At 38.8% G+C, this 11878-nt stretch overlaps 1 protein-coding gene across 1 annotated transcript; it reads left to right on the forward strand.

Moving 5' to 3' along the window:
* The first annotated feature begins 3271 nt into the window (after positions 1-3271).
* Positions 3272-4497, forward strand: LOC122815061 (P2X purinoceptor 7-like). Its single transcript, XM_044087305.1, has 2 exons — positions 3272-3659; positions 4305-4497. The coding sequence occupies exons 1-2, from the start codon at positions 3280-3282 to the stop codon at positions 4495-4497; spliced, it is 573 nt and encodes a 190-aa protein (XP_043943240.1). The 5' UTR covers positions 3272-3279.
* Positions 4498-11878: the final 7381 nt, after the last annotated feature.

Below are 11878 nucleotides of genomic sequence, written 5' to 3' on the forward strand. Positions count from 1 at the left end.
GTAAATATCCTGTATAAGAAAGAAATATATATATATATTTTCAACACATTTGTACCCAGACAGATATATAAAATGTTAGGAAATTGAATCCGGAAGCTTTTTGAATGCTTTAAAAAAAACATCTTTTGCTCCCTTAGGATCAGAACAGGTAAACTTTTTTTCATTAAATGTAAATGACAAAGTATTTGGATAAGACATGCGAAATCTTATCCCTCTTTTAATTAATTCTGCACAATAGGGAGAAAGCTTTTGCCTGTTTAGTTTTATTTGAGGAGGAAAATCCTGTGAGAATGATAACTTATGCGATTTCCATACAAACTGTTTTTTACTTTTAGCTGCTTGCAAGATTTGAAAAGCATCTTGAAAATTTAGCAATTTTGTATATATTATCCTTGGTGAAGAAGCATCTTGACTTGCGTAGAGCTCTGTGTGCTCTCTCAACAGTTATGTTTTTTGAAGATGCTTCACAGTTTAGTAATGCCTCAAAAATACTCTTGGACACAGACAACAAATTATTTTTATCAAAAGATTCTGGCAGACCACGAATAATAATGTTGTTCCTGCGGCTCCTGGCTTCTAAGTCTATCAATTTAGATTGTATTTCAGAAATAGTTTTATCCTTAGACTTTAGATCACTTTCCAATGACTCAATTTTTATCTCCAAAGCTGAGTTACTGTTTTCAATAGTACTCATTCTGTCATTTATTTGTTTTAATGTATCACCAAAGTCAGTAAATTTTTCTGAAAAGTTCTGAATGGCACTTTGTATAGGCTTTAATGCTAGCTTTAGCTCATCTAAATAAAAGTTTGAGTCATTTAATTCTTTGCTACTTACTTTGGCTGGTTCAGAAGAATTTTTGGATGTTCTCAATCTTTTGGAAGTGTTATCTTTTTCAGGTGAGTGAACTGAAGAGAATTTGGCCTTCGTGGCCTGAGCATCCATAGACTCCGATTTAGTAGCCATGCCCAGAGATTAGATGTTGTAACCAGGGTGACAAGTTCCAGGAAAATTCTGAAGCAGCAGGTGCCCAAGTCAGATAACTCCACAAATTGTTCTGAGGTAAAATGTGTCTCAAAATAAAAATTCCAAAGACAAAAATATTCCAAATATATGTAGAAAGCTTTGTATAATCCTTTTATGAAAAAAACTGAGGAAAAATATTAATCCCAAGTTGTAAAAAAATAAAGATGATACTAGTCTGTGAGGAGCTCAAAGAATAGGGACTAGTCTAGTCGGCAGCCATCTTGGAATCATGTACATATTTATTCTTACTTACAGCTAAGTAGATGGTGAGTAATTCTAGAGTAAGTCACTCTAGAGTAAGCACAGTGGAAGTAGGACATGGGGATGAATATGAAGGGAGTGTGGGATAGTGAATGATTTGTTAGTCAGGGTTACAGCATGGGCATAGCCAGTGTGTGTTGAGGTATTCCTTGAGATTTTTTTACAAACAATGTAGAAGAAAGAGAAGAGTTCATTAGGCAGTTGTTTCCAGGTTTTTCCCACTGTGTTACAGAATACTGAGTCTCCAGCCTTGGTATTACGTTTAGTAGTGGAAACTAGTAGCTTATTAGCTGGGCGTTTTTTTTCCAGATTCTTGTATGGAGTAATCAGACTACATAGGATTAGGGTATCCATATTGTGGTAGAGAATCTTTTGGGTGATAAGTTGTTCATAATGAGGTTGATTCTGCATTTCTAAGCATCCCAGCTGTTTAAGGTTGGGACAGTGATGGGTTATAAAAGGTGCGCCTGCAGCGAATATGGCACAGTTATTATAGCTGGTTGCAATTTTGGTCGAGTTGCTTTTAGATAGGTTGGTATAAATGGCACAGGTATACAACATGTTAGACATAGTGTGGTTTTGGGCAATGGTGTGAGGAAGGTTTTGAGTCTATAAAGGGTGCCTACTTTTCTGTTGACTGACTTTAGAGTAGTATTGATATGATCATCATAGTTAATGTACTGGTCTATTGTGATACCTAAGAGTCGAGTTGTAGTGTATGGCGATATGGTATTTGCATTGTTAGAGGTTAATGTCAAGTGACATTGTGGAGACATTTGTGTAGGAGTCAAAAGCAACAATTTCATTATTTTTGGGTTCGGGAGGAGGCAGTGTTGGAGACCAATTTTCAACATTATTAAATACTGTTTAAGTGAGGGTCTGGAGTGAAGAAATGAAATTGGCAGAACAGATTAAAGTTGAATCATCTGCATATTTTATGCCGGTGGCTTGTGGAGTATTGGCTTTAAAATATAAATATATATATATATATATATATATGTATATATATATATATATATATATATATATATATATATGTAATGTGTGTGTATCACGGTGGTGGTGCATGCTGTAGCATTTTCGCACACGGTCTGATTCGATTATCAGCTAGAGCATCTTCTGCGTGGACCTTCGTTGAAGGTTGTATGTCCTATTTTGGAAGGTATATTCTTACACGTACCTATATTTCTGTAAATATATCTATATACACATGCACATAGGTGTCTCTCTGGCTCGCTCTGACTTTGCAAATGCATCAATAATGACCTGTGTTAATTATTCCGCACTTCCGTGACTCGTACGCCTAGTATCCGTCTCATTGTTTTTTAACTCCGGCAACATGTATGTTCCCACTGGTATGGTCAATGTCTGACTGAAGGTAATCTTCATGCAATGTACTAGTATGAGTCTCCTTGGAGTGAGAAGTATTTATCCGGATAATACATCGGATAGTCCGCAGGCCTCTAATTCTGTGGATTGTTAGGGCAGCACAATTTTTTTTATTTTTTAATTTTTTAATATACATTTGGTGACCGGGAGTGTGCAACTGGAAGTAGGTCCATTTTCAGCGGAGGCCCGGGGAGAAAAACTCCACAGTTAAAGCATACAGACAGTAGTTACATTGGATTTACATAGCGACTAACAATTTGGTTAACATAGCAGTTAATTACAAACATAGTTGTAGATGAACATAGTACATCATTAGACAACTAGAGGTTGCAGACAGTATTTGTGCGTGAGGGTTTATAACAGTTACAGTATAACTGCTGCAGAAGCTATGGATTTGCATATGGGGTGTATGATTCATCAAAATGAGTTCCTTGGGTTGGCATAGGATTGCCTGGTCTCAACAGTGTCATAACACCTGTAAGTTTTCTTGAGTTAAAACAGGACCTAATACTGTTCAAGTGCATGACAGCTTTCTAATGTTTGTAGTGGTAACATTGCAGTAGTGTTGCATTGTTTCAGTTGCCAAACGTGGACTTTGAGAAAGGATGGCCTCCCAGCAAAAGTCGCGTACCATTGTGCCATACAGCTTCGAGCCAGTATATACCGATGGTCAGCGTCCACCTAAACGAGCACGCAGATGCAGCAGTAGCAGTGAGGAGGATGATGCTTGTGTGACCGAAGATGAAGACATGAAATGGTGCACATGCCAGCTCTGCATACCAATGAGTACTGCACGTGAATGTTACTGCTGTGCATCATCGACCCGTGCCAAAGCCAAAATCATTGAAATTCAGCCACCACCACATTGCATTACTGCACATCCACTATTTGAAAGTACTTGCCTAACGACACATATGCTACACATCCTTATGCGAGCCATGTACTACTTCAAAGGTCATTTTCAACGTACACAGTGGACAAACAGGTAAAAAACAGTCATAGTCTTATCAGTCTGCATGTCATGATTATTGTCTTAACTAATTTGTGTGTTATTGAATTCAAGGGTTACAGTTGATATGGTTGAATTCACTAAAAATGAACTGTAGCATGACATGCTTATGATTGCTATAGAATGTGAACGGCCTGTAGTACCTGTTGTCCATGTATGGATGATGTTATTGCACTGAACTGACACAGACCTTCAAACTGTTGAACTTTGACAAAATTGTGGCTGTCAGACAGCAGACTTTTCATGCTGTGATATTTTCTAGGGATGTCAGATTTGAAAAATGAAAAACAGCATTGCAGATGTAATTTCACAGTTGATATTAAGTTGCTAATTATTGATCTGCCGTGTACAGAAACAGAGATTAGTTTACTTGCATGTTGCACGCACTGGCAATACCAAGTGGGTGACAGTTGAGTGCATGTTGACACGTAATGTTGTGTGCAGTATATTACTACCACACTGAGTCATCTGCATTGGCTTGCATTTGAATTTTCGGTTTGGTTAAAACTATGCATGTTAGCATTACTAGAGTGGAGGATGTGTAGCACTGCAGTTTATAGCATTTTGTATGCATTAACATTCGAGACATTATAGTGACTGTGACCCTTTCCTGTTATGCAGAGTATACAGATTCGTTGCCTACCGAGCATATGTGCTATGGATGTACGATAATAAAAAACTTGGTTATGGACATCGAGTGGTCATCCCCTCATGTGTTGTGAACAGTATACGTCAAAGATTCCCCTCGGAGGAAAATGATTATGTTGGCTTTCAGGCTTTTGAAGGTTTTGGGAGTTTACAGAGTAGCACTTGAAGATTACTGTCAAGTTGTTGAAGCTATCAGAAGCTGGAAAAAATAATAATTATGCATTGTGTGGATTGTGTAGTGTGCAATTTATGTAGTACATGGTGGATTTCTATTGATGTATTAACCAACTGAATTAACTGTAACACTATGTTGTGGATCATAATGGTTGATGTATAAAACAATTACATATGTAATGGCCATAACTGCGAATGAAAATTTGCAATTTACATAGAAAATTTGTTTTTTAGTATGTCACATATTTACTTAAATAGTGTTAATAAATTGGATGTAAACCTTTATCCTTGTCAGTTTATAGAAGACTTCCATGGAAAGGAGTGTGAAGTACAAGTTACAGATTATACTTTGATTGCAGTAATGCATGCATCAGAATGACTGCTGTTTATGTTTGCACTACTTAGAAATAACTAATCGAGTAACCAGTATTGGCAGTATGATGGGCTTGGTTATGCACCCTTCATGAATGTATAAGAAATTTAATAGAATAGACCTATTGAAAGATTGGTAATGAACTGCTATCCGGTGAAGATTTACTATAAGTGGATCAATGGTTTCTGTATTATGAAGTACATGAGTATTTGGTATCCCTGCATAGCTGTTGGCAAACTGCACAGCCTCGGCTTGGTGTTCATTCGTTACGCTAAGTTTTTACTACAGTATTTTACACACTGGTACAAAAGAATTTCAGCCTCCATAAAGGGTCTACATATGCAGATTGTTGTGCATTACACTCGTACACTTTGTGTTTGGTTTGCATTGGACACAACCAAGTACAGTCTGAAAGCCATTCCCATTTCCACTTGGTGCATGGTGGCATGTCCTGACCAATATGTTCTCCCATTCACTGACTCAAGCCTGTTGACATTTATACTTTGATCATAGAAAAAGGATTACTTGAAGCATTACTTGAAATGCAGTCTAAGGCATTACAACCCCCTCATCAAGGGATACATGCATGTCAACTGATGCTCCAGTGGAGCTCATTTGCGTTTAACCATGGAGATGAAGACTAAGCTTTGTCCTCTGAGTCCAGATAGTCTATTGGGGATAAATATTTTATTAAATTGTGCAGAACACGGTGAGTGCAATGATGTCAATGCACCAAGTCCAGCCACAGCATGAAAGGAGAAGACCTGAACATAAAGTTGGGATCTAGTCAGATATGTAAAGAAATGCATGCATTTTTTTGATACGTGAAGATGATGCAACATGCATTTGTTAGATCGGTTTATCAGTTTCACAGCATGGTTGTTATACGTAAATAATGGTTTGCAGGTATTGAAGGCTAATATTTGGTCATTCCAAATGACACAGCTTAAGGTACATGGACAGCATCCCAGAGAGATGTATGATCATCGATGGAAGATATTTATTGGTATTATATTCTTACACAATTTTAACTACAATTCATAAATGTATGACATCCATATGATGTAGTATGTACATCAACGAGCGTTGATTTCATTATGCTGTAGGGGAAGTTATTTTTTAGTGCATGATGTAATATTTGTTGCTGTTCATGGATGTCATTCGTAACTTATTTGCAGGTGTTATAACAGGTGGTAGTTGTCGATGGCTGTTGATGCATATCATTTTGTAGCCACTTTGAGGCACATTTCTCAGTGGAACACTGAAAATAGAGTAATTGTATGGCAGAGCAGTTACTAATGTGGCCGGTTGACACTTACCATCTTCTCCTTTTATTCACAGATATCTACATCAGTCTTCATTGAAAGATGCCCCACTGCATGGCATATGGTTGTGGAACACACACTGGCCGTTTGCCAGAAAATGTTTCTATACATAGCTTTCCACGCAATGTGGAGCAATGTACTGTGTGGGCAACACGGTGTGGAACAAATGTAGGTAGCATACCCAAGTTTGTGGCTGAAGCAGTAAACTGTAAGAAGCCACGTTATTATCTTTGCTCCCTCCACTTTGAGGAGAGCATGTATGAAGTCAACTTCATGAAACAGTTACTGCCCACTGATATTAGAAAAGGCAGAATTCTTCGTCGCTTGAAGAAAAATGCAGTACCCAGTATTTTTAGTTTTTCAAAGGTGAAGACACGAGTGTCATCATGTCGACGGATTGAACAGCAGGATCGACAAAAGGTAATCTAGAAGTAGTAATTTTTTTTATTAAATAGAGTACGTGGGACTGCATGCAGTGGAGTTCATGATATAGTGTACAAAATTGTGCAGTAGATTGTCTTGTTTTGACTGTAGTATGTAATGTAATAGTACAGGTATAATTTGATATTTGGCCGCTCGATAACCATGCCCTTATGGCAAAATTATGATAATTGTCTTGGTGGGCTTCTTTTCATGATTCCAAAGGCTGTCATTGCTGCAATGGACAAGTTACGTGGCTGAATCATAAAACAGTTAATGCATTATTTAGTAGCTTAAGATGAACTGTTAAAAATGGGGTGCTTTGCATGTATAATAATCTACTATTCTTCATTAACAGGTGCTGGAGGAGTTGCTGAGGTCACCACATGAATCAGCAGAACAGGTAACACAGCCAATGGACACTGATGAAATCCAAACCACTGACCATCGCTACAACTGTGATGTAAGTCATTTGATTTTAAGCCTGGTGTTCATTTTGAAAATGTGGTAATGTATGTGTGCATACAATGTAGGTTCCCAATCAGTGAGTGGTTATATGTCTATTGACTTGTTAAATTAAGTCATACCATACCACAAAGAACCATATCAATATGTGACTGTTTATGGTATGGGCTGTCAGAGATAGAGACGTATACAAGCAATGTAATGGTTATTTTTAAGTATTGATAGCAATTTGATGTGATGTTCTTATGGTGTTGTAGTTATACACCGTAATAGTGTAGAACAGTATGGATAGAACATTGTTCATTGTCAGCATAGAGTATTTGGCACTCACTCTGGTGTGAACAAATGTATAAATTTTAATTGTTAAAGCACATTTTTTCCATTATACATTATCAGGGATATAATATAGTGCAAGATAGATGACAGTGTAGATGTGGGTGGACAGTTAAATACCATGATTCACTGCTGTTTAACTTCTGTGAATCTAAATGGGGTAGTAGGTTAGCATTGATAAATGGGTATTTAAGGTTTGTTTTGAAATGTACAGTACAAGTTTGGTTATAGATGTCTTCAGTGAAGCTAGGCAGACACACGCAAGTTAAAGTTGGCAATATGTACTTAGCAGCCATTGGACCATAGGAGGTTAGTAGGCTATTATCCCGGTGCCCCTTAACAACATAGCCAAGACTTTAGCACATGTTTAGACAAACCAGCACCTAAGTAACCTGTCCAGCATGGACATGTTTGGAATACCACTGGCATATTTTCTGTTTGCCATCCAGTTATCCAGGTTGCATACAAAGATGGACAAAGAGGTACTCTACTTGATGTGGAGAGGGAGTCGATTCCATAGAAGATTGACTTTATTGGAGAAAAATCTATCCTTCCAACAAGCCCTGTTCATGTCACACACCAGGGTGAGATCATGCATGGGGGTCACTCGAGTGGATCTTAATTTGCGGATAAGCAGCAGTCACATACAGGTGGGGTCCATTATTACCTTGCATGCCAGTCAGAGGTCGCCTCTGAGGAGTCTGCATGAAACTGAGTAGTGGGATAGGGCTTTTAGCCTATCAATGTATGGTAGGATGTTTTTGGACCTGGCTTCTCATTGTAAGGAAGATGTGTGTTCTTTACAGCTGCATTAAATGCAGAGAGGTGTGTTGTAGTCAGTAATGGGCATTGTAATGGAAGAATACATTGATGTTACGTCCATTTTTGCTACTGGAAGACATACCCTTATGAGGTGGGGCACGTAGAATGCTTTCCATACCACTAGAGCTAGATAGTGATAAAAAGTCACGTTGATATCAATCATCACAGCTGAGTGCTTAGGACTTTGTCATTAATGTGATAATTTTAGGGGATGTGACTCTCCACAAAGAGGAAGATGCATTCTTTGAAATTTGTGCATTGTTTCATAACAAAGACATCACCTTTATACTCTTTTGTGTGTCAATACAGAGTCTGCAAGAACAGACAGGCATGCTGCTGGAAGACCCACTGATTGAAAATGAGAAAGTCATCGTACTGGACATCAGTGTAAGAATTTGTGTGTTTGAAGCATCACAGCATAGCTGTCTGTGACAGTTTAATTAGCTGTTCAGATAGGTGATATTTAATTTACATTGTTTATTCTTTTCTAGGAACAGGCTGCTGTATTTTCGGAAGAGGTAGTGATCTCCAGCATGGAGTATGCCGATGGAGAGGCAGGAAGAGATAATGCAGCACAACATGACTACACAGTTGGAAAGAATGGATTATTTCCCGCTGATAATATAAATGGGAAAAACAATGTTACAAAAATTACAGAAATTAAAGCATCTCACAGCACAGTATCAAATGTGCGAAAGAGAGGCCACAGGAGATCACGGAGCACGGGTAGTCAAACTAAGGTGTCACATACTATGTTAAGTGTAGCAACACAGACTGCAACTGTAAAACCTTCTGCACATGATGCTGAATGTATGGCCTCAACATGGATGGATGCTAGCACACAGTTTCCAGAAATGGGTGCATCACCTGCGCAACTTCTTAAGGATCACACTTATGTAAAGTGGGGTAAGCCACATGTTGAAACGAGCAGTAGTACTGACATCTATGCGATGGAACAAGGAGTCCAGGTGGATATGTTAAATGATGATGAACAAACGACAGATATGGACCCATTGAATGATGATTGTTTGGAATTAGAGATGCCTTCTGCCATGGTGTGTTGTAGTACCCCAGTGAGAAGTAAAGAAACCATCAACTGGAGTCTGACAAGTGATGCCCAGACAATGTATGAAGACATAAATGACTGCCATGAAGAAGACCCTGACTGGTGTGAGCCATCGACCACCATGTCCATATCTGAAAATGATGAGACTCTGGAGTATGAAAATGTGGAGCAGCAGATGGTGTTGCAACGGAAATTTATTGTATTTGAAGACTGCCTGGATGAACTGCTGAGAAGAATGATATGTCCTGACTGTAAAGCACCAGCATGTGATGACTATGAGAAAAGAGTTGTTGGATCCATGTTTGCCACCAAAGTAATGTGTCTGAATGGACATGAAATTGTAAGTTGGCAAAGCCAACCAGTGTTGGGTAGAATGCCTGCGGGAAATCTTTTGAATGCAGCTGCTGTACTATTTAGCGGAAGTACATATGCACATATAGCACAGTTTTGTGCATATGTGGGTCTGGAATTCATTAGCCAGACAACATTTTATGACCTACAGCGTGAGTATTTATTTCCAGTAGTTCAAAAACAGTGGAGTACGCATCAGCAAGATCTGCTACAAGACATTCAAGGTAAAAGAGTGAGATTATCAGGTGATGGCCGATGTGACAGTCCGGGCTATTCAGCAAAGTACTGCTGCTACAGTTTGATGGATATGGACTCTGGATATCTCCTGGATTTTGCCGTAGAGCAACTTGGTGACGGAACATCTTCAGTAGCTTTGGAAAAAAAGGCATTCCTGAAATGTATGCAGAACTTGCGTAGACTGAATGTGGACATAAGTGTAGTAGCAACAGACAGACATCGAGGGATTGGAAGTGCAATGAGGACAGAGTTTCCGGAAATTGACCATCAATTTGACCTGTGGCATGTGTCAAAAAGTATTACAAAAAAGATTGTATCAGTTGCCAAAAAAAAGGAAATGGAGCAGTTAATGCCGTGGTGCCAAAGTATTTCAAACCACTTGTGGTGGTGTTCTGAAACATGTGATGGAGATGCACCACTACTGCTTGAAAAGTGGAAGTCTCTCATCCATCACATAACAGACAGGCACACCTGGGATTGGGGAGAGAAATTCTGTGCCTGTGAGCATGACATTCCATTGCCAGACCAGGAAACAAAACAGTGGTTGGAAGTAGGTGATGCTCCGCACACTGCACTAGTGAAGATAATGAGCAACACAACACTGGTGAACGATCTGAAACACTTAACACAGTTCTGTCACACAGGCAGTTTGGAAGTGTTTCATGCTCTGCTGTGCAAGTATTGCCCCAAATTTGAGCATTTTTCAAACAGTGGAATGAAAGTACGGACAATGCTCGCCATTTTTGATCATAATGCCAATGTGAATCGTCAGCAAGCAGTTGTGCATTACCCAAAGATTAACTGCGCAAAAAAGGGAGATCTGCGTTACCGCATCGTGTATCCTAAGGCAAAACAGCAATGGGTTGCAAAGCCAATTTTTGAAGAGAGAAAATATGACTATATCTTTGATATAATTGTGGATGTCCTCATGATGAAGAACAGAAAAATTTCTGTTCCGAGCTTTCAGGTAACACCTGTAGCCAAAAATATAGCCAAGTGTGAGAGACCAGATAAAGCAGAAGTAATTGCCAGGCATATAACACAATTTGGTAAGTCACAGATTCCTTAATTACTGTTGCATGTAGTCAGCATACTAGAAGTGTGATTGAGAGTAATGCTGCACCAGGCCTACATGTTTGATCTGCAGTGATGTGTCATGGTGTTCGAGCCAGTGACCATTGCAAAGAACAAAAATTGCTCTTTACTACAATCAAATGAAGAATTTCTACAAGTACAGTTGTAGATGACAACTCTGAAGACTACAAAGCTAAATTAGGACATACATCCGGATTTGTTAATGTCTACTCCAAGCCAGAAGGATGACATCACAGAAAAATAACAAATGTGAGTTGCTAGTGCATGTTAGCATTGCTTAAAAATGACAATAGGAATTGTGAGCAGTCTGAAAATTATGATGTGTCCATAAGACTAGAGTTGACAGTGGAATTTACAGTTACGGTGTAGGTGATGAAGACAGTAATGATCTGCTAGATAGTTTTGCCAATAAAGAGGTTGTTGACACTGAGGTAGCAGTTTCATTTATGGTCTCGGTTTACGGGTGTGATTACAGTGTTGTTGATGACTATGTAACATAGAGGCGCTGGTTAGTTAGTCGGTCAACATCACTGTTACTGATGGGCCCTTAAGGAACACACGAGCTGAGTATCATCAAGTTCCACAACCAATCTCGAGTTTTGCACAGGATGTACAAAACAGGATGAGAATAAGTACATGTTTTGGTAAGTGACGAAGTGTAACAGAGAACGTTGTATATACAGTGTCACAAATCCTGCGGTAATAGACAAAGCAGATCAATGCAATTAGGGTACCCCATGAAAACTGAGATAGTCCTCATTTATTTGACATGTAAAAAGGCTTGATGAGCTTGAAATGTTGCTGTAGATTAAGCGCACAGTACTAGTAAAGTCTAGGTAATCCATTTATGAGTGAGAGCCACTGAATATTGTTTTAATGCAACTAC

Source organism: Protopterus annectens, chromosome 11.part0 (assembly GCF_019279795.1).
Source record: "Protopterus annectens isolate FY-2018-M chromosome 11.part0, PAN1.0, whole genome shotgun sequence".
Lineage (NCBI taxonomy): Eukaryota > Metazoa > Chordata > Ceratodontiformes > Protopteridae > Protopterus > Protopterus annectens.